A 26,058-nucleotide genomic window follows, 5' to 3' on the forward strand; every position below is an offset into this window, starting at 1 on the left:
GTAACATCGCCCGTCTCCACCCCGCCTCAGCTCATCTGCTGCTGAAACCCTCATCCATGCCTTTATTACCTCTAGACTTGACTACTCCAACGCACTCTTGACTGGCTTACGTACATTCTACCCTACGTAAACTTGAAGTCATCCAAAATTCGGCTGCCGATGTCCTAACTCGCAGCAAGTCCCGCTCACCCCTGTGCTCGCTGACCTACGCTAGCTTCCGGTTAAGCTGCGCCTCGATTTCAAAATTCTCATCACCGTTTACAAATCTCTCCATGGCCTCGCCCCTCCCTATCTCTGTAATCTCCTTCAGCTCCCCACCACCCCCCCCCCCCCCCCTCTTCCACGCCGAGATATCTGCGCTCCTCAAATTCTTCCCTCTTGAGCATCCCTGATTATAATCGCTCAACCATTGGTGGCATTGCCTTCAGCTGCCTAGGCCCCAAGCTCTGGAACTCCTTCCCTAAAACTCTCCACCTTCTTTAAGTCGCTTCTTAAAACCTACCTCTTTAACCAAGCTTTTGGTCATCTGCCCTAATTCCTTCTTATGTGGCCTGGTGTCACATTTTTATCTTATAACACTCCTGTGAAGCGCCTTGGGACATCTTACTACGTTGTTGTAGCCCTGTAAATGTTTTCCTTTCATTATCCAAGTCCCTTTTGAAAGTTACTATTGATTCTGTCTTCATCACTCTTTCAGGCAGTGCATTCCAGATCACAACAACTCGCTGCGTAAAGAAAATGCTCCCTCATGTCGTCTCTGGTTCTTTTGTCAATCACCTTAAATCTGTGCCCTCTGGTTACCGACCCACCTGCCACTGGAAACAGTTTCTCCTTATTTACTCTATCAAAACCATTCACTATTTTGAACACCTGTGTCAAATCTCTTAACCTTCTCTGCTCTAAGAATTTCTACAAATAACCTGCATCTGGGTGAATTGGGATTGTATGAAGTTGTGAAGCTGGTCTGAAGAGACCGATTCTTACCAGCAGTAGGAGATCCTGTTGTCGGAACTCCCATTGACCCTGTAAAGAAGGAAGTAAAAAGAATAGTCAGGATCAAGTAAATTATACACAGAGCAGAAAGAATGCTTGTCAAAATTTGGGATGTCATAGTTGGGGACAGGAACACTGTGACTTTTGCACACAATGTTAGCATTAAGAACTCAGGTCAGGTACAACATGGGTTAGATAGAGTAAAGCTCCCTCTACACTGTCCCATCAAACACTCCCAGGTCAGGTACAGTACGGGTTAGATACAGAGTAAAGATCCGTCTACACTGTTCCATCAAACACACCCAGGGCAGGTACAGTACGGGTTAGATACAGAGTAAAGCTCCCTCTACACTGTCCCATCAAACACTCCCAGGGCAGGTACAGCACGGGGTTAGATACAGAGTAAAGCTCCGTCTACACTGTTCCATCAAACACACCCAGGGCAGGTACAGGGGGTTAGATACAGAGTAAAGCTCCCTCTACACTGTCCCATCAAACACTCCCAGGGCAGGTACAGGGGGTTAGATACAGAGTAAAGCTCCCATCAATAGGGTAGATTTTCCTCTTTACTGTGATTAGAAAAATAGGTGATGATCAGGCACAATGAAGACCTAAAAGAGGTGGGCACGTTTTATGCCAGGGTCGTTGCCTGCATTCTCCCGCAAGGATGGGCGAGTTCCTGCTATCTGTCTCTCCTGCTCCTGATTGCCGCACAGTGATACCTGCTAAAAAGTGCCCGAGTGTGGCCATTGGGTGAGAATGGGATTGACTGTGGTGTGATGCCTTCTATGGTTGAGCAGCCTGTCGGCACTCATTGCATCGGTTTACACACAAAGAACAGCTACTCGGGTGAGGCAGCAGTGAGTGAACAACACCCTTGAAACTGTATCTAGGCACAAGATAGCACCTGAAGGAGATGATACAAAGATGGATGGGAAAGCAAATTGGAAGGAGGACACAAAAAATCTACAAAGGAATATAGACAAGGCAAACATTTGGCAGATAGAGTATAATGTGGGAAAATGTGAGGTTATCCACTTTAGCAGAAATCATAGAAAAGCAAATTATAATTTAAATGGAGAAAGGCTGCAAAGTGCTGCAGTACAGAGGGACCTGGGGGCCCTTGTGCATGAAATACAAAAAGTTAGTATGCAGGTACAGCAAGTGATCAGGAAGGCAAATGGGATGTTGGCCTTTATTGCAAGGGGGCTGGAGTATAAAAGCAGGGAAGTCCTGCTACAACTGTACAGGGTATTGGTGAGGCCACACCTGGAGTACTGCGTACAGTTTTGGTCTCTGTATTTAAGGAAGGGTATACTTGCATCGGAGAAGGTTCACTAGGTTGATTCTGGAGATGAGGGGGTTGACATATGAGGAAAGGTTGAGCCTATACACATTGGAGTTCAGAACAATGAGAGGTGATCTTATTGAAACTTATAAGATAATGATAGGGCTTAACAAGGTGGATGCAGAGAGAATATTTCCACTCATAAGGGAAACTAAAACTAGGGGACATAGTCTTAGAATAAGGGGCCGCCATTTAAAACTGAGATGAGGAGGAATTTTTTCTCTCTGAAGGTTGTAAATCTATGGAATTCTCTGCCTCAGAGAGCTGTGGAGGCTGGGTCATTGAATATATAGATTTTTGGGTTATGGGGAGCGGGCAGGAAAGTGGAGCTGAGTCCATGATCAGATCAGCCATGATCTTATTGAATGGTGGAGCAGGCTCGTGGGGTCAAATGGCCGACTCCTGTTCCCATTTCTTATGTCCTCGGAGGAGAAAATCCATAGGGTCATTTTGGGAGGAATGCTTCACTTGTTGGTGCCAACACTTTAGTCCTACTTTTGGACAGCCTGTGATCAGATTCTCACCTTCATTCACAATGAAGTTGTAAGCCTCGCTGCCATGAACATTAGTACCATTACACGTCAATTGCAGCACCTCCACTGTGAGCGGTAGAATCAATTCACTGACAACAACAACGTAATTATTCTGACGATGGTGCCTTATGGTCTGTGTAAAGAGAGGGAAAAACACAAACATACCATAAAAACCAATCATCTGAGTAACCATGGCAGCAAAGAAAACAATTCAGTGGATAAGATTTAAGGAGATTCCCCCTCAAGGCTCCTATTAAGGGAGTTACATTATTAGAACCCACTTTTAAAAGTGAGAGTCTCACCATGAGGACATCTGGTTTAGAAGAGGTAGAGGTAAACAGACATCTACACAATACAGATAACAGAATTATATGTGAATGGGAAGGTAGCAAATGTAACCCCACTATCCAAGAAAGGAGGGAGAGAAAACAGGGAACTAATATGAGTGCTTAGAAAATCATTTATGATTAGGCAGAGTCAACACGGTTTTATGAAAGAGAAATCGTCATTTGTTAAGGTGCCACATAAGAGGTTGTTACAAAAGATTATGGCTCATAGGATTGCGGGTAAAATATTAGCTTGGATTGACGATTGGTTAATGAAAACAGAGACATAAACGGGTCATTTTCCGGTTGGCATGCTGTAACTAGTTGGGTGCCACAAGGATCAGTGCTTGGACTTCAACTATTTACAATCTATATTAAATACTTAGATGAGGGAACTGAGTGTAATGTATCCAAGTTTGCTGACGATACAAAGCTAAGTTGTGAGGAGAATGGGAAAATAAGAACATAAGAATTAGGAACAGGAGTAGTCCATCTAGCCCCTCGAGCCTGCTCCGCCATTCAATAAGATCATGGCTGATCTGGTCGTGGACTCAGCTCCACTTACCCGCCCTCTCCCCGTAACCCTTAATTCCCTTATTGATTAAAAATCTATCTATCTTTGACTTGAAAACATTCAATGAGCTAGCCTCAACTGCTTCCTTGGGCAGAGAATTCCACAGATTCACAACCCTCTGGGAGAAGAAATTCCTTCTCAACTCGGTTTTAAATTGGCTCCCCCGTATTTTGAGGCTGTGCCCCCTAGTTCTAGTCTCCCCGACCAGTGGAAACAACCTCTCTGCCTCTATCTTGTCTATCCCTTTCATGATTTTAAATGTTTCTATAAGATCACCCCTCATCCTTCTGAACTCCAACGAGTAAAGACCCAGTCTACTCAATCTATCATCATAAGGTAACCCCCTCATTTCTGGAATCAGCCTAGTGAATCGTCTCTGTACCCCTTCCAAAGCTAGTATATCCTTCCTTAAGTAAGGTGACCAAAACTTCACGCAGTACTCCAGGTGCGGCCTCACCAATACCCTATACAGTTGCAGCAGGACCTCCCTGCTTTTGTACTCCATCCCTCTCGCAATGAAGGCCAACATTCCATTCGCCTTCCTGATTACCTGATGCACCTGCAAACTAACTTTTTGGGATTCATGCACAAGGACTCCCAGGTCCCTCTGCACCGCAGCATGTTATAATTTCTCCCCATTCAAATAATATTCCCTTTTACTGTTTTTTTTTCCCCAAGGTGGATGGCCTCACATTTTCCGACATTGTATTCCATCTGCCAAACCTTAGCCCATTCGCTTAACCTATCTAAATCTCCTTGCATCCTCTCTGAGTCCTCTACACAACCCGCTTTCCCACTAATCTTTGTGTTATCTGCAAATTTTGTTACACTACAATCTGTCCCCTCTTCTAGGTCATCTATGTATATTGTAAACAGTTGTGGTCCCAGCACCGATCCCTGTGGCACACCACTAACCACTGATTTCCAACTGGAAAAGGACCCATTTATCCCGACTCTCTGCTTTCTGTTCGCCAACCAATTCTCTATCCATGCTAATACATTTCCTCTAACTCCGCGTACCTCTATCTTCTGCAGTAACCTTTTGTGTGGCACCTTATCGAATGCTTTTTGGAAATCTGAATACACCACATCCATCGGTACACCTCTATCCACCATGCTCATTATATCCTCAAAGAATTCCAGTAAATTAGTTAAACATGATTTCCCCTTCATGAATCCATGTTGCGTCTGCTTGATTGCACTATTCCTATCTAGATGTCCCGCTAGTTCTTCCTTAATGATAGTTTCAAGCATTTTCAAGGAAGAGGCTGCACAGGTTAAGTGAGTGGGTAAGAAGCTGACGGATAGAGTGTAATGTGAGGAAATGTGAAATTATCCACGTTGGTAGGAAGAATAGAAAAGTAGAATAGTTTTTAAAAGTTGAGACTAGTAAATGTTATACAGAGGGGCCTGGGTGTTATTGCACATGATTCACAGAAAGTCAACATGCAAGTACAGGTGCAGCGTCCCGAATCCGGAACCCTCGGGACCGAGGCCATTCCGAATTGTGTTTTGCCGGATTTTGGAACGTCTTTCTGACGTCATGAATCCGGAAACACCCAAACCCAGGTGCGTTCAGGTATTTACAGATTTCGGAACGTCAGAAAGGTGCGGGGGGGTTGGGGGGTGCGCGGCGGGGGGCTGCTTGTCGATCAGCTGTTCAGGTCGCCGGGCGGGACCCCGTCGCGGAGGCGGTGTTCCGGCGGGCCCCCGTCGCGGAGGCGGTGCTCCGGCGTGCCCCCGTCGCGGAGGCGGTGTTCAGGCGGGCCCCCGTCGCGGAGGCGGTGTTCAGGCGGGCCCCCGTCGCGGAGGCGGTGCTCCGGCGGGCCCCCGTCGCGGAGGCGGTGCTCCGGCGGGCCCCCGTCGCGGAGGCGGTGTTCAGGCGGGCCCCCGTCGCGGAGGCGGTGTTCAGGCGGGCCCCCGTCGCGGAGGCGGTGCTCCGGTGGGCCCTCGTCGCGGAGGCGGTGCTCCGGCGGGCTGAAGTCCGAGGTGAGGCCCGAGGTTGGGCAGCGGCGAGGGGTGGTGTGGCAAGGCCCAAAGTCGGACAGTTGCGGCACCTCGAGGTTGGCAGGGTCCGGATTCCGGAACATTTAACGGATTCCGCTTGGCCCTGCCACCAATCGGTCTGGAGTCCGGATCATTCCAGAACTCCGGATTTTGGACACTGCACCTGTACAGCAAGCAATTAGGAAGCCAAATGTTATATTGGCCTTCATGGCAAGGGGGTTGGTATATACGGTTCAGTACTGGTATACATTAGTGACTTACACTTGGGAGGAACAGGGCACAATTTTGAAATTTGCAGATGACACAAAACTTGGAAGTGCAGTGAGGAGGATAGTAATAGACTTCAAGACATAGACAGACTGGTGAAATGGGCGGACACATCGCAGATTTATCTCAACGCAGAGAATTGTAAGGGGACACCTTTGGGTTGGAAGAATGAGAGACCATACCTACTAAATGTGGCAATTTTAAAGGGGGGGGGGCGGGCGCGGGGGGCAGGAACCAGACCAGCTTGTGCACGAATCTTTGAAGATGGCAGGACTGGTTAACAAAGCAGTTAATAAAGCAAATGGGATCCTGGGCTATATAAACAGAAGCACAGAATACAAAAGCCAGGAAGTTATGCAAAACCTATATAAACACTAGTTCGACCCCAGCCAGAGGATTGTGTCCAATTCTGGGCACCACACTTTTGGAAGGACGTGACAGTTTTGGAGAGGATACAGAAGAGATTTACTAAAAAGGTTCCAAGGATGAGGAATTACAATTCTTGGATAGACTGGAGAAGCTGGTGGTGTTCTCCTTGGAGCAGAGAAGACTAAGAGGAGATTTGATGGAGTTGTTTAAAGTTGTGAAGGGTTTAGATACAGTAAATAAAGAGACACTGTTACCAGTGGCTGAAGGGTTGATAATGAGATTAAGGTGATTGGCATAGAACCAGAGGCGACGGGTTAGAATTTGGAATGCATTGTCTGATAGGTTGGTGGATACAGGTTCAACAGCAGCCTTCAAAAGGGAATTGGATAAATACTTAAAGGATAAAGAATTGCAGGGATATGGGGAAAGAGCGGAGGGTTGGGGTTAACTGGATTGCTCTTCGAAAGAGCCAGGAAGACTCGATGGCCTCCGATGCTGTACTATTCTATGATTCTAAGAATAAGGAAGCCTTGTTGCAATTGTATAGGGCTTTGGTGAGACCACATCTGGAGTAATGTGTACAGTTTCTGTCTCTTGCCTTAGAGTGCAACAAAGGTTTACTAGATTGATTCCTGGGATGAGAGGACTGTCCTATGAAGAGATATTAAATAGAATTGGCCTATATTCTTTGGAGTTTAGAAGAGAGGTGATCTCATTCTTAAAGGGCTTGACAGGATGGATGCTGAGAGGCTGTTTCCCCTTGCCTCGAGTGTCTAGAACTAGGGGTCCTAGTCTCAGGATAAGGGGTTGGCCATTTAGGACTGAGATGAGGAGAAATTTCTTCCCTCAGAAGGTTGTGAATATTTGGAATTCTCTGCCCCAGAGGGCTGTGGAGGCTGAGTCATTGAGTATATTTAAAACAGAGTGTGATAGTATTTTGGACACTAAGGGGATCAAGGGATATGGAGATAGTGCGGGACAGTGGAGTTGAGGTAGAACATCAGCAGGCTCGAGGGGCCGAATTGATTAGTGCTGCTTCTATTTCTTATGTTCTTACAGAGAAATAAAGAAAGAGAAACAAAAGCAAAGCTGAGATAGAATGACAGAGATTGAGCGAGAGAACAGAACGATAAATAGACTGTTGCAATTTGGCATCTTAACACAACAGCTAATTCCTACAGGCAAGTTCGTACCTCCTATGAATTGCAGCAAGACCTGTAGGACAGTCTGGTCTGAGCAAACAATCCAGTGAGAGAGCAAACAAACTGCAGCAGCAAAACAAGGGGGAGAAAGGATAAAGAAGTCAGACAGAAAACTAAGAAAGTCAGTAAAAGAATAAATAAGTTGAGGAGACTTCCAATGACATCATGACTTGGCTAGAATGCCTTGGTCCCCAAAGCCGATCCCTACTAGACCTGGCCATTGGCAGTTAGAGCTGCAAGTGCCACAAGAACATTTTTGGGCCTCTCAGGCCTCTTTACACAGGGGTATTTAACGGTGATGGAGGCTAATTTTCTGGGTGGTCCAAGTGATAGCCCAGGCATAGACCTCCCACATCTGTCGCCATAACACGCTCCTCCGGCCTATAGGTGCTGAGGAAATTCCTGACGTGGCAATTCCTTATCGTGACCCAACGCGCTGAATAATTCTTACTGATCAGGCATAAATCCTTTTACTACATGCATCATAGTTGCGTTTGATTAATGTGAGTACAATGTGTCTCTGATATGTGGCAATATTCACACTGCAGGGCTTGTTTGACCTCTATCACTCTTATTTTGACATTTATTGATATTTATTCACATTCTTTTCTGACCTGCAGGCAGTCCTCATCAAATAACCAGGTAATCCAGGCTGACTGGCTCACTATTTACATACCGGTGCCTCCTTAACACTACATGTGACTTCTGGCGCTGGATAGCCTTTGAACACGCAAGTCAGGTTCATGTGAGGTCCGTTTTTGTGGAACGTTGTCTCAGTGCAGTTTACTTGAGGTGGTCCTGCAGGAGGAAATAGACAAGAAATACTCTTTCAACCGCAACACCAACACACACTTTATTCAAACAAGTATTTATCGCCAAGCCATTCCTGGCTTTTGCTAGGATACATTTTCTTAGTGCCAGATGTCTTCCAGTACCTTAGCCATTGAAAATGTGAGAGCCCAAACAGAGAGTGTTGGCAGGCTATTGGACCAGAGATATCACAGCAATATTTGGTCTGGTCCTTACCCGTGTCCATTCACCACCTTTCCACCAGGACACTCAACCGTAACCAGGAGGAGTGTGGAATATATCACAGTGTTACAGTGAGGGGTGCGGGGTATATCAGTGTTACAGTGAGGGGTGAGGGGTATATCAGAGTGTTACAGTGAGGGGTGAGGGGTATATCAGTGTTACGGTGAGATGGGTGGGGTATATCAGTGTTACAGTGAGGGTGTGGGGTATATCAGAGTGTTACAGTGAGGGGTGAGGGGTATATCAGAGTGTTACATTGAGGGGTGAGGGGTATATCAGTGTTACGGTGAGATGGGTGGGGTATATCAGTGTTACAGTGAGGGTGTGGGGTATATCAGTGTTACAGTGAGGGGTGAGGGGATATCAGAGTGTTACATTGAGGGGTGAGGGGTATATCAGTGTTACGGTGAGATGGGTGGGGTATATCAGTATTACAGTGAGGGTGTGGGGTATATCAGTGTTACAGTGAGGGGTGAGGGGTATATCAGAGTGTTACAGTGAGGGGTGAGGGGTATATCAGAGTGTTACGGTGAGATGGGTGGGGTATATCAGTGTTACAGTGAGGGTGTGGGGTATATCAGAGTGTTACAGTGAGGGGTGAGGGGTATATCAGTGTTACAGTGAGGGTGTGGGGTATATCAGAGTGTTACAGTGAGGGGTGAGGGGTATATCAGTGTTACAGTGAGGGGTGAGGGGTATATCAGAGTGTTACAGTGAGGGGTGAGGGGTATATCAGTGTTACAGTGAGGGGTGAGGGGTATATCAGAGTGTTACGGTGAGATGGGTGGGGTATATCAGTGTTACAGTGAGGGGTGAGGGGTATATCAGAGTGTTACGGTGAGATGGGTGGGGTATATCAGTGTTACAGTGAGGGTGTGGGGTATATCAGAGTGTTACAGTGAGGGGTGAGGGGTATATCAGTGTTACAGTGAGGGTGTGGGGTATATCAGAGTGTTACAGTGAGGGGTGAGGGGTATATCAGTGTTACAGTGAGGGGTGAGGGGTATATCAGAGTGTTACAGTGAGGGGTGAGGGGTATATCAGTGTTACAGTGAGGGGTGAGGGGTATATCAGAGTGTTACGGTGAGATGGGTGGGGTATATCAGTGTTACAGTGAGGGGTGAGGGGTATATCAGAGTGTTACGGTGAGATGGGTGGGGTATATCAGTGTTACAGTGAGGGTGTGGGGTATATCAGAGTGTTACAGTGAGGGGTGAGGGGTATATCAGTGTTACAGTGAGGGGTGAGGGGTATATCAGTGTTACGGTGAGATGGGTGGGGTATATCAGTGTTACAGTGAGGGTGTGGGGTATATCAGAGTGTTACAGTGAGGGGTGAGGGGTATATCAGAGTGTTACAGTGAGGGGTGAGGGTATATCAGTGTTACGGTGAGATGGGTGGAGTATATCAGTGTTACAGTGAGGGTGTGGGGTATATCAGAGTGTTACAGTGAGATGGATGGGGTATATCAGTGTTACAGTGAGGGTGTGGGGTATATCAGAGTGTTACAGTGAGGGGTGAGGGGTATATCAGTGTTACAGTGAGGGTGAGGGGTATATCAGAGTGTTACAGTGAGGGGTATATCAGTGTTACGGTGAGATGGGTGGGGTATATCAGTATTACAGTGAGGGTGTGGGGTATATCAGTGTTACAGTGAGGGGTGAGGGGTATATCAGAGTGTTACAGTGAGGGGTGAGGGGTATATCAGAGTGTTACGGTGAGATGGGTGGGGTATATCAGTGTTACAGTGAGGGTGTGGGGTATATCAGAGTGTTACAGTGAGGGGTGAGGGGTATATCAGAGTGTTACATTGAGGGGTGAGGGGTATATCAGTGTTACGGTGAGATGGGTGGGGTATATCAGTGTTACAGTGAGGGTGTGGGGTATATCAGAGTGTTACAGTGAGATGGGTGGGGTATATCAGTGTTACGGTGAGATGGGTGGGGTATATCAGTGTTACGGTGAGATGGGTGGGGTATATCAGTGTTACAGTGAGGGTGTGGGGTATATCAGAGTGTTACAGTGAGATGGGTGGGGTATATCAAGGGATGTGGGGTATAAAACATTAACAGGATGCAGCATGCGCAGAGTGCTTTTACTGGGCGGCTGCTCATACCTTTCACTATAATGCTGATGGATTTTTGTCGTGCCAGGTTTGGAACAGTTGGGACTGTGACCTTGCAGCTGTAGTTTCCGGAATCATCAAATGTGACCACTGGCAGGCTCAGCTCATTCGCAGAACTGACCACTGTCTTCTGAAGGAACAATCAGGAGATTGATTCATGTTTATAAACTATCAGAAATTTCGCAATCATAAGAACATAAGATATAGGAGCAGGAGTTGGCCATTTGGCCCCTCGAGCTTGCTACGCCATTCAATATGATAGCTGATCTGATCATGGACTCAACTCCATTTCCCTGCCCGCTCCCCATAATCCTTATCGCTCAAAAATCTGTCTATCTCCGCCTTAAATATATTCAATGACCCAGCCTCCACAGCTCTCCCAGGCAGGGAATTCCATAGATTTACAACCCTCAGAAGAAATTTCTCCATCTCAGTTTTAAATAGGCAGCCCCTTATTCTGAGACTATGTCCCTTAGTTTTAGTTTCCCCTATGAGTGGAAATATCCTCTCTGTATCCACCTTGTCAAACTCCCTCATTATCTTAGAAGTTTCAATAAGACCTCTCATTCTTCTGAACTCCAATGTGTATAGGCCCAACCAATAACCCAACAGTGGATAGTCAAGTGGCTATGGGGGCGGTGGGGGGAACTTAACACAATCACAATCACTAAGGAGGTGGTACTCAGTAAGATAATGGGACTAAAGGCGGATAAATCCCCTGGACCTGATGGCTTGCATCCTAGGGTCTTAAAAGAAGTAGCGGCAGGGATAGTGGATGCATTGGTTGTAATTTACCATAATTCCCTGGATTCTGGGGAGGTCCCATCAGATTGGAAAACTGCAAATGTAACACCCCTATTTAAAAAAGGAGACAGACAAAAACCAGGAAATTATAGACCAGTTAGCCTAACATCTGTGGTTGGGAAAATGTTGAGAGTCCTTTATTTAAGAAGCAGTAGCAGGACATTTGGAAAAGCATAATTCAGTCAGGCAGAGTCAGCATGGATTTATGAAGGGGAAGTCATGTTTGACAAATTTTCTGCAATTCTTGGAGGATGTAACGAACAGGGTGCATGAAGGGGAACCAGTGGATGTGGTGTATTTGGACTTCCAGAAGGCATTTGACAAAGTGCCACATAAAAGCTTACTGCACAAGATAAAAGTTCACAGGGTTGGGGGTAATATATTAGCATGGATAGAGGATTGGCTAACTAACAGAAAACAGAGAGTCGGGATAAATGGTTCATTCTCTGGTTGGCAACCAGTAACTAGTAGGGTGCCGCAGGGATCAGTGCTGGGACCCCAACTATTTACAATCTATATTAACGACATGGAAGAAAGGACCGAGTGTAACGTAGCCAGGTTTGCTGACGATACAAAGATGGGAGGAAAAGCAATGTGTGAGGAGGGCACAAAAAATCTTCAAAAGTACATAGACAGGCTAAGTGAGTGGGCAAAAATTTGGCAGATGGAGTATAATGTTGGAAAGTGTGAGGTCATGCACTTTGGCAGAAAAAAAATCAAAGAGCAAGTTATTATTTAAATAGAGAAAAATTGTAAAATGCTGCAGTACAGCAGGACCTGGGGGTACTTGTGCATGAAACACAAGAGGTTAGTATGCAGGTAAAGCAAGTGATCAGGAAGGCCAATGGAATCTTGGCCTTTATTGAAAAGGGGATGGAGTATAAAAGCAGGGAGGTCTTGTTACAGTTATACAGGGTATTGGTGAGGCCACACCTGGAATACTCTGCACAGTTTTGGTTTCCATATTTACAAAAGGATATACTTGCTATGGAGGCAGTTCAGAGAAGGTTCACTAGGTTGATTCCGGAGATAATTGGGTTGACTTATGAGGCAAAGTTGAGAAGGTTGGGCCTCTACTCATTGGAATTCAGAAGAATGAAAGGTGATCTTAGCAAAATGTATAACATTATGAGGAGGCTTGACAAGGATGCAGAGAGGATGTTGCTACTGATAGGGAAGACTAGAACTAGGGGGCATAATCTTAGAACAAGGGGCCGCTCATTTAAAACTGAGATGAGGAGGAATTTCTTTTCTGAGGGTTGTAAATCTGTGGAATTCACTGCCTCAGAGAGCTGTGGAAGCTGGGACATTGAATAAATTTAAGACAGAAATAGACAGTTTCTTAACCGATAAGGGATTAAAAGGTTATGTGGAGCAGGCAGGGAAGTGGACCCGAGTCCATGATCGGATCAGCCATGATCGTATTAAATTATTATACGGCTCGAGGGGCCGTATGGCCTACTCCTGCTCCTATTTCTTATGTTCTTAAGTTCTACTCAACCTAACCTCATAAGTCAACCCCCAGGACTGCTTTGCTTTTATACCCCATCCCCCTTGCAATAAAGGCCAACATTCAATTTGCCTTCCTGGTTACGTGCTGTACCTGCATACTAACTTTTTGTGTTTCATGTACAAGGACCGTCCGGTCTCTCTGTACTGCAACACTTTGCAATTTTTCTCCATTTAAATTATAATTTACTTTTCTAATGATTTCTGTCAAAGTGGATAACCTCACATTTTCCAACATTATACTCCATCTGCCAAATATCCCTTTGCAGATTTTTTGTGTCCTCCTCACAATTTCCTTTCCCACCCACCTTTATCATCAGCAAACTTGGCTACATTACACTCAGTCCCTTCATCAAAGTCATAAATATAGATTGTAAATAGTTGAGGCCCCAGCACCAATCCCTGCGGCACCCCACTAGTCACTGTTTGCTAACCGGAAAATTACCCATTTATTCTGACTCTTTGTTTTCTGCTAGTTAGCCAATCCTCTATCCATGCTAATATATTACCCCCAACCCCGTGAGCTTTTATCTTGTGCGGTAACCTCTTAAGTGGCACCTTATCGAATGCCTTCTGGAAATCCAAATACACCACATCCACTGGTTCCCCCTTATCCAACCTGCTTGTTAAATCCTCAAAGAACTCCAGCAAATTTGTCAAACATGATTTCTTTTTAATAAAACCATGCTGACTCTGCTTGATTGAATCATGCTTTTTCCAAATGTCCAGCTACTGCTTCCTTAATAATGGATTCCAGTATTTTCCCACTGACCGATATTAGACTAACTGGTCTATAGTTTCCTGCTTTTTGTCTGCCTCCTTTTTTAAATAGAAACATAGAAACATAGAAAATAGGTGCAGGAGTAGGCCATTCGGCCCTTCTAGCCTGCACCGCCATTCAATGAGTTCATGGCTGAACATTCAACTTCAGTACCCCATTCCTGCTTTCTCGCCATACCCCTTGATCCCCCTAGTAGTAAGGACCTCATCTAACTCCTTTTTGAATATATTTAGTGAATTGGCCTCAACAACTTTCTGCGGTAGAGAATTCCACAGGTTCACCACTCTCTGGGTGAAGAAGTTCCTCCGCATCTCGGTCCTAAATGGCTTACCCCTTATCCTTAGACTGTGACCTCCGGTTCTGGACTTCCCCAACATTGGGAACATTCTTCCTGCATCTAACCTGTCTAACCCCGTCAGAATTTTAAATGTTTCTATGAGGTCCCCTCTCATTCTTCTGAACTCCAGTTGATCCAGTCTTTCTTGATAGGTCAGTCTCGCCATCCCGGGAATCAGTCTGGTGAACCTTCGCTGCACTCCCTCAACAGCAAGAATGTCCTTCCTCAGGTTAGGAGACCAAAACTGTACACAATACTCCAGGTGTGGCCTCACCAAGGCCCTGTACAACTGTAGCAACACCTCCCTGCCCCTGTACTCAAATCCCCTTGCTATGAAGGCCAACATGCCATTTGCTTTCTTAACCGCCTGCTGCACCTGCATGCCAACCTTCAATGACTGATGTACCATGACACCCAGGTCTCTTTGCACCTCCCCTTTTCCTAATCTGTCACCATTCAGATAATAGTCTGTCTCTCTGTTTTTATCACCAAAGTGGATAACCTCACATTTATCCACATTATACTTCATCTGCCATGCATTTGCCCACTCACCTAACCTATCCAAGTCGCTCTGCAGCCTCACAGCATCCTCCTCGCAGCTCACACTGCCACCCAACTTAGTGTCATCCGCAAATTTGGAGATACTACATTTAATCCCCTCATCTAAATCATTAATGTACAGTGTAAACAGCTGGGGCCCCAGCACAGAACCTTGCGGTACCCCACTAGTCACTGCCTGCCATTCTGAAAAGTACCCATTTACTCCTACTCTTTGCTTCCTGTCTGACAACCAGTTCTCAATCCATGTCAGCACACTACGCCCAATCCCATGTGCTTTAACTTTGCACATCAATCTCTTGTGTGGGACCTTGTCGAACGCCTTCTGAAAGTCCAAATATACCACATCAACTGGTTCTCCCTTGTCCACTCTACTGGAAACATCCTCAAAAAATTCCAGAAGATTTGTCAAGCATGATTTCCCTTTCACAAATCCATGCTGACTTGGACCTATCATGTCACCATTTTCCAAATGCGCTGCTATGACATCCTTAATAATTGATTCCATCATTTTGCCCACTATCGATGTCAGGCTGACCGGTCTATAATTCCCTGTTTTCTCTCTCCCTCCTTTTTTAAAAAGTGGGGTTACATTGGCTACCCTCCACTCTATAGGAACTGATCCAGAGTCAATGGAATGTTGGAAAATGACTGTCAATGCATCCACTATTTCCAAGGCCACCTCCTTAAGTACTCTGGGATGCAGTCCATCAGGCCCTGGGGATTTATCGGCCTTCAATCCCATCAATTTCCCCAACACAATTTCCCGGCTAATAAGGATTTCCCTCAGTTCCTCCTCCTTACTAGACCCCCCGACCCCTTTTATAACCGGAAGGTTGTTTGTGTCCTCCTTCGTGAATACCGAACCAAAGTACTTGTTCAATTGGTCCGCCATTTCTTTGTTCCCCGTTATGACTTCCCCTGATTCTGACTGCAGGGGACCTACGTTTGTCTTTACTAACCTTTTTCTCTTTACATATCTATAGAAAGTTTTGCAATCCGTCTTAATGTTCCCTGCAAGCTTCTTCTCATACTCCATTTTCCCTGCCCTAATCAAACCCTTTGTCCTCCTCTGCTGAGTTCTAAATTTCTCCCAGTCCCCAGGTTCGCTGCTATTTCTGGCCAATTTGTATGCCACTTCCTTGGCTTTAATACTATCCCTGATTTCCCTTGATAGCCACGGTTGAGCCACCTTCCCTTTTTTATTTTTATGCCAGACAGGAATGTACAATTGTTGTAGTTCATCCATGCGGTCTCTAAATGTCTGTCATTGCCCATCCACAGTCAACCCCTTAAGTATCATTCGCCAATCCATCCCAGCCAATTCACGCCTCATACCTTCAAAGTTAGCCTTCTTTAAGTTCTGGACCATGGTCTCTGAATTAACTGTTTCATTCTCCATCCCAATGCAGAATTCCACCATATTATGGTCACTCTTCCCCAAGGGGCCTCGCACAACGAGATTGCTAATTAATCCTCTCTCATTACATAACACCCAGTCTAAGATGGCCTCCCCCCTAGTTGGTTCCTCGACATATTGGTCTAAAAAACCATCCCTTATGCACTCTAGGAAATCCTCCTCCACCGTATTGCTTCCAGTTTGGTTAGCCCAATCTATGTGCATATTAAAGTCACCCATTATAACTGCTGCACCTTTATTGCATGCATCCCTAATTTCATGTTTGATGCCCTCCCCAACATCACTACTACTGTTTGGAGGTCTGTACACAACTCCCACTAACGTTTTTTGCCCTTTGGTGTTCTGCAGCTCTACCCATATAGATTCCACATCATCCAATCTAATGTCCTTCCTAACTATTGCCTTAATCTCCTCCTTAACCAGCAATGCTACCCCACCTCCTTTTCCTTTTATTCTATCCTTCCTGAATGTTGAATACCCCTGGATGTTGAGTTCCCAGCCCTGATCATCCTGGAGCCACGTCTCCGTAATCCCAATCACATCATATTTGTTAACATCTATTTGCACAATTAATTCATCCACCTTATTGCGGATACTCCTTGCATTAAGACACAAAGCCTTTAGGCTTGTTTTTTTTAACACCCTCTGTCCTTTTAGAATTTTGCTGTACAATAGGGGCATTACATTTGCGGTTTTCCGATCTGCTCCGATGCAAATTGAGAAACAGCACCCTCTCTTTTCCACTTAGTCCCAATTCCATATTAGCATTAGTAGAAAGTAGACTTGCATTTATATAGCGCCTTTCACGACCACCGGACATCTCAAAGTGCTTTACAGCCAATGAAGTACTTTGGAGTGTAGTCACTGTTATAATGTATCAAAGACAGCACAAAGAGAGAACGTTCTTTAGTTTCTATTTTACTTCTGTACTTCTGTAGTAGTTCTGTTTTGATTAATGTGAGCGATACCAGTGATGGGTCAGTAACATTCCTGCATTTGCATCCAATGCCAGATTAGATATCAATACAGAGTAAAGCTCCCTCTACTTTATCCCATCAACAATCCCAGGGCAGGTACAGGGAGTTAGATACAGAGTAAAGCTCTCTCTCTACTATCCTACGAAACATTCACAAAGATAGGAATTCGTACAAACATATTATTCAATATTTAGTGGAACCATTAAAGAGAAAATTAACCCCAAAGGTTGTTTTCTGCATCATTTTACTCCTACCTTGTGCTTTGTCCAGACCACAGATGTCGGTTTTGATCCCTTCGCATCGCAATATAAGTTTACATTCCTGTCACCCTCCGTGAAAATGTATGGTCCTTTTGGTGTCAATACAATGGGATCCAGATCTATAGGATAGGAGCAGAAGAGGGAGAGAAACTCAATTAATGGTTGCCTCAATTAAATAGCTGTGTTCCCCGATCCATATATAAAACAGGAACCTCACTGTGGAAGGGGAAAATAAGCCACGGTTCCTAATTGTGATCTCCTGCTGGAGTGTGCTTTTGTCACGTTGGTTTAGTAAAGGATCAGCGTTGCTGTGATGCGCAAACAGCAGAATAGTTTGTTAACTGGTGAAGGTTGGTAAAAATGAAATGGTTAGGGATCTTAAGTATTTTCAGAGGTACAACTGGTGCTTAAGCACAAGACTGGCCACGTGTATCCAGACTGGCTTTCAATGTTAACTGGAATTGAGTGCTAAGAAGGCCTTCCCTCCAAATCCCGTTCATGAGCCAGGCGGGCTGATCAGTATCCTGGAGCACCATGGACCTCTGGCTCAGGTATGACATTACCAAGTCTTCCACACAAAGTTGACTGGAGTCAGATGCCTAAGTGTATCATCTTGGGTTCACCTTAATCCCATCTTACCTCCCTTCCCAGGAGAACAGTCACTATTTGGTCATTAAACAACTGACAAGGAGAACAGTAAATACCTGGAGCTCCTCACAAGCAGCACAACTCACCACGAATGTGTGAATGTATTCCCATCATCGTCCAACCATAATATGAAAATACACCATCCCCCAACAATCGTGGTTCTACGAGTTGGAAGTGCGGAACTTCAGCAGTAACTGCTTGTCTCTCTCATCCCAAGCTGCACACTGTTTATGAGTACCTGGACTTGTTCGTCTACCTTGCCTCCAGCTGACATCTTTGACAGCTGGTATCCTAAGTCTTAATATCCATCGTATAGCTGATGAGGAAACTAACAGTCAGCTGTGTACAGGCCTACACAGAACAGTTTGACATATGCCAGCCACCATGACATTCTAGGTTTCCAGCTACTTAATTCAGGTCTTCATATGAGGGAAGTTAGCAAAAAGATGGGCCCAACGAGTGGCAAACTATCCTTCCAGAAAAGTTGATGACAGGTTGATGCAAGGCCAGGGCCCTCTTCCCTGCAACAACTTCCTCTTATTGCCACAAATCCACCTCACAGCTTAGTGCTGGATATTGCACAGGAGACAAAGGAACTCTTCTGTTGTATGTTTGGAGTTCTGAAGTATGAAGAAGAATTTTTTAATAGGCCACAAGCTTAAACTGCCTTGGGACTTTCCTGTTAATGGAGAAAGATCAAAGTGCCCTTCAGCCTTTCTCAGCATTATCGGAAAATACGGTATCTAGGCTAAAGCTGGAATTCACCAGGACTCAACAGTTAGGACAGATGACCTTTGTATCTTCTTGTACAACAACAATAACGAGATCACCCGCGAGCTGTGCAAATCCACCGCCATATACCAGTGTTCAAGATGGTGTGCAGAGCGTAATGGACACCCAAGTGGGTCCACCGATGACACAAAATCCTCTGCATGAAGGATCTCCCAAAGTCTTTCAGAAATGGCCAAAATATAAACTGAGGCTGTATCTTATAATACCATCCCACACATAGTTGAAGATATTAAATAGAATGGGTGGGATAGTGAACAACCTTGCCTCATTTCATTTCCGGTGACTCTCCCATCTACACTCGAGTTACCCAAACGTGGCCATTAATTTCAATTTATTCATGAAATCTTATTAAAAAAAAATCAATGAAAGCCATGTAAGTGAGTCTTTACAATGTCCGCAATCTTGTACAAACCACAATTTGTACTACATATCGCTCACAAGGAAATCCAGTGTCTTCCTTTTAGACCTCCAGAGTAGGCAAGATATATGCTGTGACAACCCAAAGAATTGCCTTACAAGCCAGTGATATCAGTAAGGTAATTTTTGGTCCCACTTGAATTCTTATTAAAATCATAAGAATCAAGAGCAGGAGGAGGCTATAAGGCCCCTCGAGCCTCAACTACATTTTCCACCCTATCCCCATATCCTTTGATTCCCTTAGAGTCCAAAAATCTATCGATCTCAGCCTTAAATATACTCAACGATTCAGCATTCACAGCCCTTTAGGGTAGAGAATTTCAAAGATTCACAACCCAGAGCAAGTATGTTCCCTTAAAAACAAAGGATGGGGCTAACAAATCTTGAGCCCGCTGGCTGTCAAAGGACTTACAGTGTAAGATAAAGAAAAAAGGGAAGCTTATGACAGATTCTGAGAACTCAATACTGCAGAAACTCTAAATGAGTATAAGAAGTGCAGGGCTGCAATTAAAAAAGATATCAGGAAAGCAAAGAGAGAGCATGAAAGAATGTTGGCAAGTAAAATCAGGGAAAACCCAAAGATGTTTTATAATTACATTAAAAGCAAGAGGATAACTAGAGAAAGAGTGGAGCCTATTAGAGACCACAAAGTATGTGTGGAGACAGAAAATATGGGTATGATTCTTAATGAATACGTTGCATCTGTTTTCTCAAAAGCAAGGTGCGATGCAGACTTTGTAATGAGGGAGGAGGAGTGTGAAATATTAGACAAGATAAACATAGTGAGAGAGGAAGTATTAAGGGGCTTCGCAGCTTTGAAAGTGGATAAAACCCCAGGCCCGGATGAAATGTATCCCAGGCTGTTAAGAGAAGCAAAAGAGGAAATAGCAGAGGCTCCGACCATCATTTTCCAGTTCTCACTGGCCACAGGTGTAGTGCCAGAGGACTGGAGGACTGCTAATGTTGTACCTTTGTTTAAAATTGGAGAAAGGGATAGACCGAGTAATTACAGGCCAGTCAGCCCAACCTCAGAGGTGGGAAACATAAAAAATAGGTGCAGGAGTAGGCCATTCGGCCCTTCGAGACTGCACCACCATTCAATATGACCATGGCTGATCATGCAACTTCAGTACTCCATTCCTGCTTTCTCTCCATACCCCATGATCCCTTTAGCCGTAAGGGCCACATCTAACTCCTTTTTGAATATATCTAATGAACTGGCCTCAACAACTTTCTGTGATATAGAATTCCACACATTCACAATTCTGAGTGAAGAAGTTTCTCCTCATCTCGGTCCTAAATGGCTTACCCCTTATCCTTAGACTGTGACCCCTGGTTCTGGACTTCCCCAACATCGGGAACATGCTTCCTGCATCTAACCTGTCCAATCCCGTCAGAATTTTATATGTTTCTATGAGATCCCCTCTCATTCTTCTAAATTTCAGTGAATATAAGCCTAGTCGATCCAGTCTTTCTTCATATGTCAGTCCTTCCATCCCGGGAATCAGTCTGGTGAACCTTCGCTGCACTCTCTCAATAGCAAGAATGTCCTTCCTCAGATTAGACCAAAATTGTACACAATATTCAATGTGTGGCCTCACCAAGGCCCTATACAACTGCAGTAAGACCTCCCTGCTCCTATACTCAAATCCTCTCGCTCTGAAGGCCAACATGCCATTTGCCTTCTTCACCACCTGCTGTACCTGCATGTCAACTTCCAATGACTGATGTACCATGACATCCAGGTCTCATTGCACCTCCCCTTTTCCTAATCTGTCACCATTCAGATAATATTCCGCCTCCCTGTATGATAGAGAATTCAAACAGGCTGCATTTAGACAGGCTGTGAAAATTCACAGACAACAAGTCAGAGATGCTACGTGAGTGGTAGCATGTTCCATTAAGCCATCAATCAACTTGACATTTTAGGACCCTTGGGTAGTCAGCCAATAAGGTCAAAGAAGGCGAGTTCTTTTCTGTAAATTGATCCAGGCATAAATACAGCCATTTTGACCATGTGGTTTCAGTAAGACAAAGAAACTGGCAATCAGCCAGCAGCTTGTTACTCTCTGCCAAGATTAAAAAGTTAAAACTACCATCGGAGTTCATATTTCATTGGAAATTAAGAGATCTAACAATTTTGGCGCTGCGAACAGGATCGCTGAGGAAAGAAACTGAATTTTGGACATCGGACCTACATATTGAGGTAAGGACTCCTCTTTTTAAAAAAATGTCCTCGGTCAGAAGTCTAAATTCGCCTCTCTTTCTACGCGATTCCAAAAGCCTCCGGTTTGCGAACCCTCCAGTTGGTAGTCGGCTCGAGGTCCCATAGACGTCTAAACTTCGGCGGTGTGTTAGTTAATTAATCACCGACCTATTGATCGGCTAGCAAGCCTACGACTCAAGAACTCAGTATAATGGCAGCAGGAGATAAGAACAAAGAATTGCCTACAACTGTTAAAGGTGGGCAGGCACCACCTGAAGTTTCGCTAGATTTAATTCTCGAACAATTGAAAGAATACATAGAGCAACAATTCAACTTATCTAAAACCTGTATTAAGATCGAACAAAAGTACGGAACCTCCAAAGGACAATGGTCCTTGGACGAGATTAAAAGGGTCTGGGGAAAAACGACCCGTATGAAAAATAAAGAGCGAACTAGATGGTCCCTAGCGGTTATGGGCCAGATCCGAAACCGGAATGAAATTATAATGCGTTCCCAACATGATCGAGAACTGACCAGTACAAAGGATCAATTGCAAGCTGTTTGTGCACAGCTGCGACAGAAAAAGCTTGAACTTGAAAAGCTGAAAGCGGAAGTTAAAGATCTTAAAGGTGAAATTAAAGAATGGAAAAAATCATTAGGTCAAGAGACAGTAATAGGAAAAGGAAAATGTATTGATCAATTCCCAGGGTACCCATGTTTGGATAAATTAAAAGCACAAACCCGAAGACACGACCGAGGAATAGATACGGTTTCTGAATCCTCCGACAATACAGTGTCGGAGGATGATGAAGAATTAGGGGTGCGCTTTGCCCCGTTTAAAAAAAGACGAGTTGTAGTCAAATCAGAAGAGACTGCGGATGAAGGCGGAACCAAAAAAACAAAGAGAAGGGTGTATGCAGAATACTTAGTTCATGCTCCGGCAGACCCAGAGAAAATTGATAAATGGTCCAAGGAATTGCCCAATCCAAAGAAAGGGGGAGTAAAAACGTGGGACCAATTGCACCGCTTAAGAAATATATATCAACTTCATCCCTGGGACGGAGTGCAAATTTTGACCATAATGGTGTCAAAAACACAGGGAAGAAAATTGTACGACAAGGTAGATGAAGCTTTGGGGCAGAATGAGCAAGAATTAGACGCAGGATGGGAGGCGATTAAACACTGGCTGCAAGCCTTCAGTCCAGCTAAGACAGACTGGGGAAAAATTGCAGCCTGCCAACAGAAAGGAACAGAGGAGGTCCTGGAGTATGATGAGCGGTTTAGATGCACGTGGCTAGAACATTCGGGTATGAATAATACGGATGAGGAAATGGATGAACAAGTGTTTGGACCCCTGAAAGCAGCTTTCGTGGCAGGTCTAAAGCCAGAACTGTCCAAAATGCTTAAGGTAGTGTTACCGGACTGGGAAGGTAGAGGAACTACCTTTGCAGCATTGGTGGATCGATGTAATCAATTACTTCGGGATATGGGAGCTAAAGTCCGAGCTGTACAGGCTACGGGATGGAAATCCCAGAATTCCGATAAACAGTTATTAGGAAAATTACCCAGAAAATGTCATTATTGTGGGAAAGAAGGTCACTGGGCCAAGACGTGCAGGGCAAAACAGAAAGGTCGTGGCTGGGGAAGAGGACGCAGCCAGGGATACAATTCAGCCAACAAACCAGGCTTGTCACAAGATAACAACCTCATAGAAGCATTTAAGTGACTGACAATACAACAACAGAAGGAGTTACTTGGGATAGCAAAAAACGATGAGAGCCCTCCCTGGCCCCCCTCCTCGCACTAATACAACAGAGGGGAGATGGGCTATATATAACTGTGAGGGTGGGCGATAAGGATGTGGACTGTCTTTTAGACACAGGGGTGGAATTAACATGCTTACCCCTACAATATGGAGACTTTTTGCCGTTGGATGGTAGGGCACGTACAGCCTATGGAGTTGGAGGCCATAAAATGGAAATTAAAAGGACAACACCGGTACTTATAGGGCTGGGTCCACATGAACTAACCACGCCGGTCTGGATAGGCCCAGTAGATCAACCCCTTTTGGGAATGGACGTTCTAATCCAAGTAGATTCATCGTTGCATTTCGAGGATGGTCGGGTGACATGGTCAATTAGAACTTTGAAGAAAGAAGAATTGAAGGAACACCCGATATGGGCTAAAGATAAGAACGATTGTGGCCTACTCCAGATGGAGCCTGCGTCATTTACATTACGTGGGATTTACACTGTCCTTATCATCCACAATCATCAGGACAAGTAGAGCGAATGAATCGAACTCTGAAACAACAGCTTGCCAAATATCACTAAGAAGGAACACCATGGCCCCAGGCACTACCAATAGTGCTATGTAGCATTAGAGCAACCCCAAACAGAACTACAGGTCTAAGCCCATTTGAAATTATAACAGGAAGACCCATGTTGCTGCCAGGAACTATCGATTTACGGAAAGCTGATGTTCACTTAATGAATGACACTTTGTTATCATACTGTCGGAACTTAACCAATGCTATTAGTTCTGTTTCCCGACAGGTATCGGCAGCTTGGGGTAATCCACCCGAATGAGGACACGACATCATCCCGGGAGTCTGGGTGTATGTGAAAAAGTTGCATAAAGAACCTTTGGGTGCCAAGTGGGAGGGACCTTATCAAGTGTTATTGACCACCCAGGCAGCTGTTAAAGTCCAAGGAAAGAAAGCCTGGATCCACGCTTCACACGTTAAACGAGCACCCGTAACTGAAGCTGAAATCTAATAAGGACAATTACTTTTTGCGAAAATATATAAATTTACTGTATTATTGATTGTAGTTATTCTAGGCATAGGCCTACTTCTTACTAGCCGACCCTCTGCACCAAAGGGAAATAGTAGGGTAGCAAGGGAATTACATGTAAATACCTTTTTATATATGTCATACATTTATGCCAAACAAGGTAACATTTCTAGTTGTTGGGTGTGTGCGCATATTCCTATTCACTCAAAGGGAGGGATTCCCTTGAGGCCAGTTCCCTTGAATATCTCGGAAATGGCTGAGTGGATAATTAATCAAAATAAAACAGGCAATGCGTTTCAGGATACGGAAAACTGGGCAGTAAATGGAAGTCAGCAGGTTACAATCTGACTACCTTTGAAGGGGGATATCAACCGTGCTACAATAATTCCAAACGGCCCCCATTTTTTGTTATCACTAATACAACGGGAATATGAAGACCGGGGGAATCGGTCTGTCTGATCAGAAACATCAAAGGAGGCCAAAATATGGGGTATAGTAACTGCTCCCGGAATTATAATATAATCAAGCCACGGAACCGTCCAAAATGGGCCGATGTGGGAATTTTTAACGTAACGGGGATTCTGAATAAAACAGATGGAAAAGCCTGGACAGGCCCCGGAGTGTTGCTGACAAAGAAACAGCTAACATTCATTGCCTATAATGGCACCTATTGGGTGTGTGGCCACAAGGCCTACCCTTGGCTGCCCCAGAATTGGACGGGATCCTGCTATTTAGCCTACATTGTGCCTTATATGTATCATATAAAGTCACTGTCGGAACATTTACACCGTCCTAAGAGAGCTATCACAGAAACAGAGAGGTTCTTTGCCATCCTGATCCCTGGGTATGGGACCGCCAAACTGGCAAGGGAATCCATTAACATGGCATCCGTTGTGGAACGGGTAGCCAATGATACCTCAGAGGCCCTAGTTAAAATCAATGCAGAAATGGTAGCAATCCGCACAGTAGCCCTACAGAATAGACTGGCCCTTGATTACATCCTGGCTGAAAAGGGAAGTACTTGCACCCTACTCGGAACTGAGTGTTGCACATATATCCCAGATAGCTCCGAAGAAATTACCCACTTAGCGGAGCATATCCAAAAGGAGGTAGAAAAACTTAAGCAACCCCCATTATTCACTCTGTGGAGCGGAGCCACTGAATGGCTAGGTTCAATAGGAACTTCATCGGTGGAAGGTTTAATTCTATTTGTTGTAATTGTTTTAATTTTATATTGTTTGTTTATGTTGATTAAATGTTGTTGTGACCAGGCGGCTGTAGCTGCTGTCCCACAGGTGAGACACCTTGCAGGTCCCAGCAGACCGTCTGTACGTGGCACAGGGGTATGTTATGCTTAAGGGAAGGTTGTTTACTGGTTGAATTAAGATATTGATTTGGATTAAATTGGAATAAGGTTAATTAACCTACTAAAACCAGACTTCCATTGTGGCCACGATGGAACTCGGGTTGGTGTAAATTTGTGTGGAAGCTACTAGTCCGGACATGTGGCGAAACACATCAACAAATTTTAGAAGGAAACTCTATTAACATGTATGAAATTATTTTGTAGAATGTTTAACCAGTGATACCTGAAGTTTTATGATTCAGTTTGTGAAAGAATCAAAGGGGGGATTGATAGAGAATTCAAACAGGCTGCATTTAGACAGGCTGTGAAAATTCACAGACAACAAGTCAGAGATGCTACGTGAGTGGTAGCATGTTGCATTAAGCCATCAATCAACTTGACATTTTAGGACCCTTGGGTAGTCAGCCAATAA

General features: G+C 44.7%; 1 protein-coding gene across 8 annotated transcripts in view; it reads right to left on the minus strand.

Annotated features, from left to right (window-relative positions):
- mcamb (melanoma cell adhesion molecule b) overlaps positions 1-26,058 on the minus strand; it is a 214,333-nt gene that overhangs the window by 12,955 nt on the left and 175,320 nt on the right. For 7 of the 8 annotated variants that reach the window (XM_070894571.1, XM_070894568.1, XM_070894569.1 and 4 more), the window contains 5 exons: positions 17,417-17,541; positions 10,768-10,906; positions 8,296-8,417; positions 2,866-3,007; positions 985-1,023 (listed from right to left, as the gene is read on the minus strand). In XM_070894571.1, the coding sequence (XP_070750672.1) occupies positions 985-1,023; positions 2,866-3,007; positions 8,296-8,417; positions 10,768-10,906; positions 17,417-17,541 (567 nt within the window). The remainder of the gene's footprint in view (positions 1-984; positions 1,024-2,865; positions 3,008-8,295; positions 8,418-10,767; positions 10,907-17,416; positions 17,542-26,058) is intronic. The other variant, XM_070894566.1, reaches the window with a different exon arrangement.

Source organism: Pristiophorus japonicus, chromosome 11 (assembly GCF_044704955.1).
Source record: "Pristiophorus japonicus isolate sPriJap1 chromosome 11, sPriJap1.hap1, whole genome shotgun sequence".
Taxonomy (NCBI): domain Eukaryota; kingdom Metazoa; phylum Chordata; class Chondrichthyes; family Pristiophoridae; genus Pristiophorus; species Pristiophorus japonicus.